This window comes from Gorilla gorilla, chromosome 4 (assembly GCF_029281585.2).
Source record: "Gorilla gorilla gorilla isolate KB3781 chromosome 4, NHGRI_mGorGor1-v2.1_pri, whole genome shotgun sequence".
Taxonomy (NCBI): domain Eukaryota; kingdom Metazoa; phylum Chordata; class Mammalia; order Primates; family Hominidae; genus Gorilla; species Gorilla gorilla.
Genome location: NC_073228.2, coordinates 83,472,665 through 83,485,147, shown reverse-complemented (window position 1 = coordinate 83,485,147; position 12,483 = coordinate 83,472,665). Strand labels below are relative to the sequence as shown.

Here is a 12,483-nt window from a genome sequence, read left to right as displayed (position 1 = left end):
ATTCCTGACTGACACCCAAGTGAAGAAGTCAGACGGTGCTGGGTATAGTCTAGTGTTGAGGTATAATATGAAATATCAGGAAATTAATGACACAAAAATTAGTAAGAAAGTAAATAAAAGAAAGATAAGTCCAGGTCCTGAGCCTAGTGCTTCTCTAACATTTAAAAAGTAGTAAAGGTGAGAAAAAAACAGCAAAAAAGGACTAGGGGTAATTATCAAAAATGTCGGGGGGAAAGTGGGTTAAGTGTTCTGGAATTCTATCAAAGAAAGTTTTGCAGAAAGGACAGATCACCTGTGTCAAATGCTGCTGATACATAAATTAAGACAAAGGCTGAGGAATTATGCTTTAATTCATAATTTAACAATATGACTATCGTTTGTGCTTTGAGAAGAGCAATTTTGTTGGAGTGAGTAGGTGAGAAACCATATTGGAGTCCTTACTAAAAGGAATGTCTGATCTCTGGATTCTCTTTGGTGTTTTTTTTTTTTTTTTTTTTTTTGAGACAGAGTCTTGCTCTGTCACGCAGGCTGGAGTGCAGCGGCTTGATCTCAGCTCACTGCAACCTCTGCCTCCTGAGTTCAAGCAATTCTCCAGCCTCCTGCTTCTACTCACAGAAGCAGAGAGTAGAATGGAGGTTACCAGGGGTGGGAGGCAGGGGTTTGGGGAGACGGTGAAATCATTCAAAAGTGTAGTTAGACAGGAGGAATAAGTTTAAGAGATACATTGCACAACATGGTGACTGCAGTTAATGTATTGTATTCTTGAAAATGAAGAAGGGTTCTCACCACAAAAAGTAAGTATGCATATGTTCCTGAGCGCAATGTAATCATTCCACCATCTACCTATTTCTAAACAGATTTTACACAACATATATACAATTTTATTTGTCATTTAAAAAACGAATGAATTGTAAAAATAATTAAGTACTGGAAAACTTGTCACAGTTTAGGACAACTCTCTTTGTAAAATTAGTGGTTCTTGGAAGTCGAAATGCTTCCTGGTGCCGGGAGTGAGCGATGAACTGGCTTCTGTTCCTGGCTGCAGAGTCGCCTTGGCCGCCGTGCCCTGCCGCGGCTCTCGCGGGTTCGGGATGTTCTATGCCGTGAGGAGGGGCGGCAAGACCGGGGTCTTTCTGACCGGGAATGAGTGCAAAGCACAGGTGGACCGGTTTCCTGCTGCCAGATTTAAGAAGTTTGCCACAGAGGATGAGGCCTGGAACTTTGTCAGGAAATCTGCAAGCCCGGAAGTTTCAGAAGGGCAGGAAAATCAACATGGACAAGAATCGGAGACGAAAGCCAGCAAGCGACTCCGTGAGCCACTGGATGGAGATGGAGATGAAAGCGCAGAGCCATATGCAAGCACGTGAAGCCGAGCGTGAAGCCGGCGCCTCCAGTTAGCAGAGACACGTTTTCCTACATGGGAGACTTCGTCGTCGTCTACGCTGATGGCTGCTGCTCCAGTAATGGGCGTAGAAGGCCACGAGCAGGAATCCGCATTTACTGGGGGCCGGGCTATCCTTTAAATGTAGGCATTAGACTTCCTGGGTGGCAGACAAACCAAAGAGCGGAAATTCATGCAGCCTGCAAGGCCATTGAACAAGCAAAGACTCAGAACATCAATAAACTGGTTCTGTATACGACAGTATGTTTACGATAAATGGTATAACTAACTGGGTTCAAGGTTGGAAGAAAAATGGGTGGAAGACAAGTGCAGGGAAAGAGGTGATCAACAAAGAGGACTTCGTGGCACTGGAGAGGCTGACCCAGGGGATGGACATTCAGTGGGCGAGTATCTTAAATGTTCATGTCCCATGGCTATTATGACCAAATAAGCTAAGTTTACTAGAGATTAATGGTTTATGTAAGTGGTTTAATGACATAACAATTTCCATGAAGTTAATATCATAATATATATTGAAACATATTTGAGGCTGGGCGCGGTGGCTCACGCCTGTAGTCCCAGCACTTTGGGAGGCTGAGGTGGATGGATCACGGGGTCAGGAGTTCAAGACCAGCCTGGCCAGTATGGTGAAGCCCCATCTCTATTAAAGAGTACAAAAATTAGCCAGGCATGGTGGTGTGCGCCTGTGGTCCCAGCTACTCGGGAGGCTGAGGCAGGAGAATCACTTGACCTGGGAGGCTGAAGTTGCAGTGAGCTGAGATCACGCCACTGCACTCCAGCCTGAGCAACGATATGAGACTCCAAGACTCCATCTCAAAAAAAAAAAAAAAAAAAAAAAAAAAAATTTGAGACTGGGCTCAGTGGTTCACATCTGTAACCCAGCAATTTAGGAGGCCCAAATGAGCTGACTACTTTAGCCGAGAAGTTTGAGACCAGCCTGGATAACATGGTGAGACTCTGTTTCTAGAAAAAATAAAAAATTAGCCAGGTGTAGTGGTGCATGCCTGTAGTCTAGTTACTCAGGACGCTGAGGTGGGAGGATGACTTCAGCTGGGGAGGTCGAGGTTGCAGTGAGCCAAGATTGTACCACTGCACTCTAGCCTGGGCGACAGAGCGAGACCCTGTCACAAAAAAACAAAACAAACCCACCCATGTACATGCATTTGATTCTTTTCCTTATCATACAAGTAATACATTTTTTTTGGTTTGGTTTGGTTTGGTTTTTGAGACAGGTCTTACTCTGTCACCCCAGGCTATGGCGTGATCTCATTGCAACCTCTGCCTTCTGGGTTCAAGTGATTCTCGTGCCTCAGCCTCCCAAGTATCTGGGATTGCGGGCATATGCCACCACACCTGGCTGGTTTTTGTGTTTTTGTTAGCGATGGGGTTTTGTCATGTTACCCAGGCTGGTCTTGAACTCTTGGCCTCAAACAATCCACCTGCCTTGGCCTCTCAAAGTGCTGGGATTACATTTGTTTTATGTCCTTTATTTCTTTTCCATGCCTTTTTGCACTAGCTAGAACTTCCAACACCGTTTTTTGTTGTTGTTGTTTTTGGTTTTGTTTTTGAGATAGTCTTGCTCTGTCACCCAGACTGCAGTGCAATGGCGTGGTCTTGGCTCACTGCAACCTCCGCCTCCTGGGTTCAAGTGATTCTCCTGCCTCAGCCTCCTGAGTAACTGGGATTACAGGTACCTGCTACCACGCCTGGCTAATTTTTTTGTATTTTTAGTAGAGACGGAGTTTCAACATGTTTGCCAGGCCGGTCTTGAACTCCTGACCTCAGGTGATCCACCTGCCTTGGCCTCCCAAAGTGCTGGGATTACAGTCCAGTACAGTTTTAAATAGGACAAATGAAAAAGGGAATCCTTGCCTTGTTCCTGATTTTACGGGGGGAGTGGGAGTGTTTTCTGTGATTGGTTCTGTTATTTTTATTTTTACTTATTTATTTTGAGACGGAGTTTCATTCTTATTGCCCAGGCGGGAGTGGAATGGTGCCGTCTCAGCTCACTGCAACCTCCGCCTCCTTTGTTTAAGTGATTCTGCTGCCTCAGCCTCCCAAGTAGCTGGAATTACAGGCACCCACCACCACATCTGGCTATTTTTTTTGTATTTTTAGTAGAGAGAGGGTTTCATCATGTTGCTCCTGCTGGTCTCGAACTCCTGACCTCAGATAATCCACCTGCCTCGGCCTCCCAAAGTGCTGGGATTATGGGCATGAGCCACCGAGCCCAGCTGTTTTTTTTTTTTTTTTGGTTTTTGTTTTTGTTTTGTTTTGTTTTGTTTTGAGACAGAGTTTTGCTCTGTTGCTCAGGCTGGAGTGCCAGTGGCGCGATTTCAGCTCACTCAGGGGTGAGCCACCACACCTGGCCTGTGATTGGCTCTGTTTTTAGTAATTATGTGCAAACCATCTAGAACCAGCTCTGGGCAATGACGTTGCGATTTCCCTCCCTCCATGCTGGGGCCATACCAGCCCCTCTCCAATGGGAGCCCAAGTTGCCAATGACTGTGACCAAACTCTCCATTTTTGTCTGTATCCTGCTCTCTTTAGGTCAAAAAGAAGGAAAGAAACATGAAAGGCCATGTGCAATTTATTTTTATAACTCAAGGAGTTTCCCCGACTACCATTTTTTTTTTTGCCAGTGGGTGTGCATATAGAAGAGGAATGCTATATCCTGTCCCTAGAAGTACACATGGTGGTCAGGCATGGTGGCTTATGCCTGTAATCCCAGCATTTTGGGAGGCTGAGATGGGAGGATTGCTTGAGCCCAGGAGTTCGGGACCAGCCTGGGCAACATGGCAAGACCTCTGACTCCACACAAAAAAATTTTTTTTTTTTTTTTTTGAGAGAGCGTCTCACTCCGTCGCCCAGGCTGGAGTGGTATAATCTTGGCTCACTGCAACCTCTGCCTCTGTCACACACACACACACACACACACACACACACACAAAGAAAAGAAATACAGGTGGTGTTTCGGGGAAGGGAAGGTTCTGCTGGGGTCCTGGAACTGTGACTGATGGCCTCAGGGATGCAGGAATAGGCCTTCTAGCACAGCAGCTAGTAGGCTCCCCCAGGCCATCCGCTGGCGTGTGGAGGTGCAGGACCTGGGGGAGGCAGTCCTCACCCCAGCTAGGCCAAGGGGTAGGGTTTTTAGGTCTGTTTTTAACAGAACTCAGAGCACCAGGTGAAGGTGGAAAGTTGGTAAACTGGAAAAACAAGGTCAGCATCTTACATTTTCTATACTCAGCACAGTGTGCCATTTCCAATTTCTGTCCTGAGGCTTTCAGAGGCCACAACAGCCACGTTTCTTTCCATCTTCCCTCAGTCAGTATGTAGTCATTTAAAATTCTTTGGTTGTTCTGAAGATCCTTTTTTTATGTATAATTTTTACATGAAAGACAGCTGCAAAATGCAAGCCTCAGTAGAGTGGGGGAGTTTTTCAAGGTGAGAAGTCGCTGTTCTCTGCACTGAACAGGGATTGAATTTTCCTTGTCTGATGGTAGCCCATCCCCCTCCCCCCCCCACACCCCGCAGGGATAACATTCTCAGGAATTTCTCTTGTCCTAGCCCCTTTCATTTCAAAAACAATATTAGTCTTTTGTGTTCCTTTTTCATTCATTTGTTTTTTTACAGCTTTTGTAGAGACCAACCCAAGTAGATGCCAGTGGGTATTAAACAAAAACACACATACCCAGGGGACAAGCCCTCCAGCGGTGAGGAATCTCTGCCATGTTCTCTTCCCTGCTGCCCACAAACATTACGGAGACTCCCTTAGTCTCCCCCTCCTCTTCCCCACTGAGGGGCGGCTTGTGGAGATGGAGGACTCGGGCCTCTAGATGCAGACCCACTGTCAAATCCAGCAATAGTTCTCATTCTTCCAAAGCTCGAGTGCCATTTTGAGATGTCCTACCAATGACATGCAGTAAAGGACATAACCTCACAGCCTTTTTAGAAGCATTTTGAATATCTACAGTTGCCTCAATTCACGGGGCATTTCACTCCTCTGATCCAGGTTAGAGTTTTGCTAAATCTGTAACATCCTGAGTAGCACACTAATTTTTTTTTTTAGCACACTAACTTTAACTACATTAGTTGAGTGTAGTTGATACATCTGTGGCCTCGTGTCTATAAAGAGCACACTAGATTGTACCCAGCACTTTTGGATATGACATGCTAATTAGATGTATTTAACTATTCATAGGAAAGTGTATGATAAATGACTGTAATATTTCTAATAAATATATTTTGTTTCTAATTATTTTTTCTCACTGACATTTATCAATATTTTTTCAAAGTGCCACCCTTGAACTTAGTCTGTTTTCAGACCAGCATCTTCATGCGTATATCCTTGTCAGGTCACAGTCTCCACTGCAGCTGCTCTTGCGGGTGGTGCTGGAATTTTCCACAGAGGACTGGGCTCCTGCTGGTTCCTCCGCTGCCCGTGTGCAGCTTTCTTGCTCAGGCCACAGGCTTACGTGAAGATCACCCTTCAAGGCCTACCCAGGACACTGCTGAGCTGTGCAGATGTGCACACGATATGTGCAATGTCATACGTGTGACTAAATGCCAACTGAGACCCCAGAAACCACTCGCAGGGGGAATTATGCCAAGATTGAGGAGGCAGGGTGAAGATACTTTTTTTCTTTTTCTGGTTTTTTTTTTTTTTTTTTTTTTTTTTTTGAGATGGAGTCTAGCCCTGTCGCCAGGCTGGAGTACAGTGGCACGATCTTGACTCACTGCAACCTCCGCCTCCCGGGTTCAAGCAATTCTTTTGTCTCAGCCTCCCGAGTAGCTGGGACTACAGGCACGTGCCACCACGCCCAACTAATTTTTGTATTTTTAGTAGAGAACAAGGGGTCACCATGTTAGCCAGGATGGTCTTGATCTCTTGACCTCATGATCTACCCGCCTCTGCCTCCCAAAGTGCTGGGATTACAGGTGGGAGCCACTGCGCCCGGCCCCAGATATTTTGTAAATGATTGCTTCCTTACCCCTTCCTAGTTCATGTTTTCTTATACATAGTTACGTTTCTTCTTTGCTATACTAAAAATCCCTAATTTTAGTTGGTCAGAGAGAGGGATTTGAGACTGAGCTCCCATCTCCTCGGCTGCAGCATCTGATTAAAGCCTTCTTCCTTTGCAATACTTATCTCAGTGATTGGCTTTCTGTGGGTGAGCAGCACAGGATCTAGGCTGAAGCCCTGAGGCTTCAGTGACAAAATCTGTTTTTCATAATGCGATCTGTCTTAATTGTCCTCAAGAATTAGTATTTGAGTGCTCTCTAGATTCTCCTTTGTCACCCTTTCTTCCTTTCTTCCTTCCTTCTTTCCTTCTCTTTCCTTCGTTCTCTTCCTTCTTTTCTTTCTTTTTTTGAGACGGAGTCTTGCTCTGTCGCCCAGGCTGGAGTTTGGTGGCACGATATCAGCTCACTGCAACGTCCACCTCCCGGGTTCAAGCGATTCTCCTGTCTCAGCCTCTGGAGTAGCTGGGACTACAGGCGCGCGCCACCACGCCCAACTAATTTTTGTATTTTTAGTAGAGACAGGGTTTCACCATGTTGGCCAGGCTGGCCTCAAACTCCTGACCTCAAGTGATCTGCCCACCTCAACCTCCCAAAGTGCTGGGATTACAGGTGTGAGCCACCGCACCCGGCCGTCACTTTTCTTCAATCTCACTGGTGCTCGCGGGCTGAAGGGTCAGGACGGACTAGAGGCGAGCAATCCCGGTGGCACCAGGCATTCCCCGACCCGCCCGGGTCGCCAGCTGCACGGACCCTGGCAGATGCGCGCAGCGGCTGCGGCACAGGGTGGGGAGCGGCTGCTCGGCCCCATCCTAAGGCAGCTGAATGCCCAGAGCTGGTCCCTGGCTCCAGGCGCAGGCCGAGTAGGAGCTGGGCGGGCAGCGGCGTCGGGCAGGCCCTTCCAGCCGGGCTGACAGGCCGCTCTGACCCAGCCATCAGACTCCACTTGCGTCCTGGCAGCGCGGACCCTAGGGCAACTTCGCTGCAGTGGCCAAGCTGGGGGCGGAACTGGCCCGTACCCCTAACCGAGCAAGCCTAGGAGCAGGTGCGCCGGCGGCGCTGTGAAGCGGCACTCATGACAGGCAGGCTGGGCGCCGCCACCCCGAAACCTCCGAGGGAGGACCAGCCAGCCCAGGTTGGCGCTGGAGCTGCAGCGCCACCTGCAGGCCAAGGAGTCTTTTTCTGGGAGGCTGGAGCTGCAGCGCCACCTGCAGGCCAAGGAGTCTTTTTCTGGGAGGCTGGAGCTGCAGCGCCACCTGCAGGCCAAGGAGTCTTTTTCTGGGAGGCTGGAGCTGCAGATGCAGTGAAGTCACAGGTTCCGTGATGTCACAGGTGGGCGGGCGCACTGGTCTGTAACGGATTGGCTTGGCCTTACCCACGAGGCTTTGCGGTGGCTGCTTGGCTTGGCGGTGGTCGCTTGGCTTGGCGTGGCAGTGATCGCTTGGCTTGGCATTTCTGGCTTGGCGGTCCTCCTTTCGCAGATTGGAAACCGCGGGCTATCCTGCTGGGAGGTTGTGGCCGAGGCAGTAGCTCGCTACTGATGGCCTCCTGGGGTGGAGAAAAGCGGGGAGGGGCTGAGGGGTCTCCGAAGCCGGCAGTCTACGCCACGAGGAAGACCGCTAGCGTCGGGAGCCAGGGGGACCAGTGGTACTTGGGCTACCCGGGAGACCAGTGGTCCTCGGGCTTCTCCTACAGCTGGTGGAAAAACAGCGTCGGCAGCGAGAGCAAGCACGGTGAGGGCGCCTTAGACCAGCCCCAGCACGATGTCCGCCTGGAAGATCCTGGCGAGCTCCACAGAGCTGCCCGGTCGGGCTACGTCCCTGGGGTGGAGCACGTCTTGGCTCCTGGAGACACTGGCGTGGACAAGAGGGATAGGAAGAAGAGGTAATGGCCAGGCGAAGGATGCGGGCGCGCCGTCCTGTCGGGGACACTGGCTTTCTGGTGCCCGCAGGCCCCACGGCACCCGGGATGGGGAAACGTCAGAGGGGTCAGGGGCCCAGGCCTCTTAGTGAGACGGGATCAAATATAGATGATTATTACTATTGCAAAAGTGTTGGTCTACTTTACAGGAGTTTTCTTTAAAAATATTGCACTTCCCAACTGTGTTTATCCATTTTCTCAATTTATTCATCAAACATAAGCTGAATACCTATTATACAGCAGACATATTCTACTGTCGCTCAGGTTCCTTCCATCCTTAAGAACTTCATGTTGGCCGGGCTCGGTGGCTCATGCCTGTAATCCCAGCATTTTGGGAGGCCGAGGAGGGCAGATCACGAGGGCAGAAGTTCGAGACCAGCCTGACCAACATGGTGAAACCCCTCCTGTTATGCTTTTGTCTCAGCCTAGACTTAGCTAAGACCTTCATGATAAATTATCCTTTAGGCCCTCGGGGTTCAGTTCAAATAATGTTGCAGAAAGAGATGAGTTTCCTTTTTTCATTGCTACCAGATCTGTATGCTGAGGACCCTTTTCTTAGATCGTGGAATGTCCCATATTATCCTTTCCCAGATTTGTGGCAGGAAGCCATCACCAGAATTCTGAGTCTCAAGTATGTTAGTTGGATTTAACAGAGCTAAGTCTCATCCATGACTCATGAATATCCATGTATAAAGTGAGAGCTTTGGCAGGGTGCAGTGGCTCATGCCTGTAATCCCAGCAATTTGGGAGGCTAAGGTGGGCGGATCACGAGGTCAGGTGATTGAGAGCATCCTGGCTAACACGGTGAAACCCCGTCACTACTAAAAAATACAAAAAAAATAGCCGGGCGTGGTGGTGGGCGCCTGTAGTCCCCGCTACTCAGGAGGCTAAGGCAGGAGAATGGCATGAACCCGGGAGGCGGAGCTTGCAGTGAGCCGAGATCGCGCCACTGCACTCCAGCCTGGGTGACAGAGCGAGACTCAGTCTAAAACAAACAAACAAACAAAACTTGCTTCAGCAGCAAACATATACTAAAATTGGAACAAAATGGAGAGAAATTAGCATGGCCCCTGCCTGCATAAGGATGATGCACAGATTTTTGAAGTGGTCCATATTTTGCGCAGTCACTAGAAGTTCATTTGACTATTTGCTGACTAGTTCCAAAGACAGTGTGAGTCAAAGCAAACTGGGTATCACCTAATATTAAAATTGTGATTTTTCACTACAAAAATATGCAGTAAGGTGATCAATGGAGCTGAGTAACACGTGGGATGTTGTGTGCAAATATATTGTCAGTATGTATCTCAGAAATGAGAGAATGTCAACTTGCATGTCTTTCATGGAACTGAAAAAAAAAAGTAGAATTTTGTTTTCCATGTCAGTTGGAGATGAACATGGGGATTGAGCATCCTTCTAACAAAGATCTGCCGATTCAGAGTTTGAGTCTGTATGGAACAGTAGTCCAAGCTAGGTCTTGACATCTATTAGCTTTCTCCCCTTGGCGTGATTGATGAGCTCAGTAATAGTGGACAGTGTTGTTCTCTAGTTTGATGAGATAATATATTTATAAGTAAATTTAGTTACAAACTATGAACTAGCTGTGATGCCCCAAATTATAAGCCACAAAGAATAGAAAGAACTAATAAAACTAGAACTTAATAACAGTTTTGGAAAACTGCAACATTTGAATATTAGAACCTCTGGAAAAAATACACATTGGGTTTTATTTGTGATTCCAAAACCATTTCCGCAATAAAGCTCAAGAACAAATTATTTCATTGCTTCACTGTTTCTCTGAGCATTTACAAAACGTTTTCTTTCACTAGGCACAAGAAAACTGCCTAGTGAAATAAGGCAGTAAAATCCTTGCTTTTTAGAAGAATACATTGAGCCTAAGAGAAGCAACTTGTCAGGGAATAAATAGCTGCTGGTAATAGAGCTAGGACGCTTTCCATTATGCCAAGCTAATGTGAGTTAATTTACTGAGCTATACTCCCTTCAATTCATGAGTACTTCATCTTTTTTTCTTCTTCAGAAGCTTAAAGAGAAGTTGGTAGAACTCACAAATTGAAGTATATGGGATAATTAAAGTTCTGATATTAACTCTGATATTGTTTGAAATACTCTAAAAATTTAATATATTTGGTATTTTTCATTTGTTTTAAAATAGTAATTTCATTTATTACATTTTATCCATAGCATTCAGCAACTAGTTCCTGAATATAAGGAAAAACAGACACCTGAAAGTCTTCCTCAAAATAACAATCCAGGTAAGACTTCTGATAGTGAATTATTTTTGGTGGTCCTACCATAGGTAAAAAAGAAGTAAGAGTAAGGAAGTTTTGATCATGAAAGAGCAGTTTTAAAAAATCTTTATTTCTTTCTTGATAGGTTAGATTTCTTGGTAGGTTAGATGTCACAATTATTTAAAAAGTTAATTGTAGGTCATTTATTTTTTCAAACAATCTGGTCTGAAAAAAAATTAATTATGGTCCCTAAAATCCTATGTGATATTTTTGTATAAATAAGAAAAAGATTTTTTTTTTTTTTTTTTTTGAGACGGAGTCTCGCTGTCGCCCAGGCTGGAGTGCAGTGGCCGATCTCGGCTCACTGCAGGCTCCACCCCCTGCCATTCTCTTGCCTCAGCCTCCGGAGTAGCTGGGACTACAGGCGCCCGCCACCCCGCCCGGCTAATTTTTTGTGTTTTTAGTAGAGACGGGGTTTCACCGTGTTAGCCAGGATGGTCTCGATCTCTTGACCTCGTGATCCGTCCGCCTCGGCCTCCCAAAGTGCTGGGATTACAGGCGTGAGCCACCGCGCCCGGCCAAGAAAAAGATATTTTTGAGTTAGTAAGTTGTATGTTTTCTTTATAGTCACATTATAATGAATTAGACTTGTTATGAAATTGGAACTTCTATTTAATTTTTAAAATAAATGACTTATGTTTAGTAAATGAATATCAATCACAATTGACCCTTAACAATGTGGAATTTAGGGATGCTTGATTCCCTCTGCAGTCAAACATCTGTGTATAACTTTTGACTCCCCCAAGAACGTAACTACTAATAGCTAACTGTTGACCAGCAGCCTTATCGATAACATAGTCAATTAAGATATGTTTGGTATGGTATATGTATTAATATGCTGTATTCTTACAATAAAGGAAGCTAGAGAAATAAACTTAAGAAAATCATAAGGCAGAAAAAATACGCTTACTGCTCATTAAATGCAAGTGGATCATTCTATAACTCTTCATCATAGTCTTCAAGTTGAGCAGGCTAAGGAGGAGGAAGAGGAAGATTGGTCTTCGCTGTCTCAGGTGGTAGAGGTGGGAGAAAAGCTGCTCATAAGTAGACCCCTGCATTTCAAATCCGTGTTGTTCAAAGGCTAACTATATTACATAGTGATTTGTGTCACTAAAAAAAAGGAAATTAGTTTCAAAACTGGAAACTCAGCAATACCTTTCTGGCACCATAAACAAATGGCAATAAGAACTGTGAAATGGCCAGGTGTGCTGCCCACACCTGCAGTCCCAGCAAGTTGGGAGGCCTAGGTGGGAGGATCGCTTGTGTCCAGAAGTTCCAGACCAGCCTGGGTGACATAGTGAGACCACATCTCTACAAAAACAAATAAAAAATTAGCTGGGTGTTTTGGTGCACACCTGTAATCCCAGCTACTTGGGAGACTGAGATGGGAGGATCACTTGAGCCTGGGAGTCAAGGCTGTAGTGAGCTGTGATCATGATCACAACCTGGATGACAGAGTGAGACCCTGTCTCAGAAAAAAAACAAAAACAAAAACACAAACAAAACCCTGCCAAACATACCCAATGTGCACTAATACTAATGGGAAATTATTTTTTAAAGATACCTTCTGAGTGCAGAAGTCAGAAAAGCAATTCCTTGTTGAGAAGAACAGGTCATGTTACATACTTATAAACCAACAAGATGTCACTATTATTGACTTTCCCCCAATTTGAAATCGAATGAGGTATATTTACTTCATTAGAACAAGATGTGTTTTTCTACCTGCTGGTTAATTGCTATGTTAACAGTAGTTTTGTTAGAACAAGATATGCTGTTACCATTAGCTGAAAGATTATCATAATAAATATTCAAATAGCCCAACTCTAGGCTCAACAA

General features: G+C 45.9%; 1 protein-coding gene, 1 non-coding gene and 1 pseudogene across 11 annotated transcripts in view; all 3 read left to right on the top strand.

Annotated features, from left to right (window-relative positions):
• Positions 1-1,017: 1,017 nt before the first annotated feature.
• On the top strand, positions 1,018-1,824 carry LOC101152618 (ribonuclease H1-like; annotated as a pseudogene).
• A 4,663-nt stretch (positions 1,825-6,487) lies between these two features.
• Positions 6,488-12,483, top strand: part of CCDC144A (coiled-coil domain containing 144A) — an 82,202-nt gene continuing 76,206 nt past the window's right edge. For 5 of the 10 annotated variants that reach the window (XR_010133870.1, XM_055386091.2, XM_055386083.2 and 2 more), the window contains exons 1-2: positions 7,361-8,305; positions 10,541-10,611. Coding sequence is in view for 7 of the 10 variants with exons in the window: in XM_055386091.2 (XP_055242066.2) it covers positions 7,962-8,305; positions 10,541-10,611 (415 nt within the window). In the remaining 3 variants the exon portion in view is untranslated. Of the gene's footprint in view, positions 8,306-10,540; positions 10,612-12,483 lie in introns of all 10 variants that reach the window. The other 5 variants (XM_055386082.2, XM_055386081.2, XM_055386084.2 and 2 more) reach the window with 5 other exon arrangements.
• LOC115931314 (U6 spliceosomal RNA) lies at positions 9,353-9,460 on the top strand. Its single transcript, XR_004067823.1, has one exon. It is a non-coding gene; the product is annotated as a U6 spliceosomal RNA (small nuclear RNA).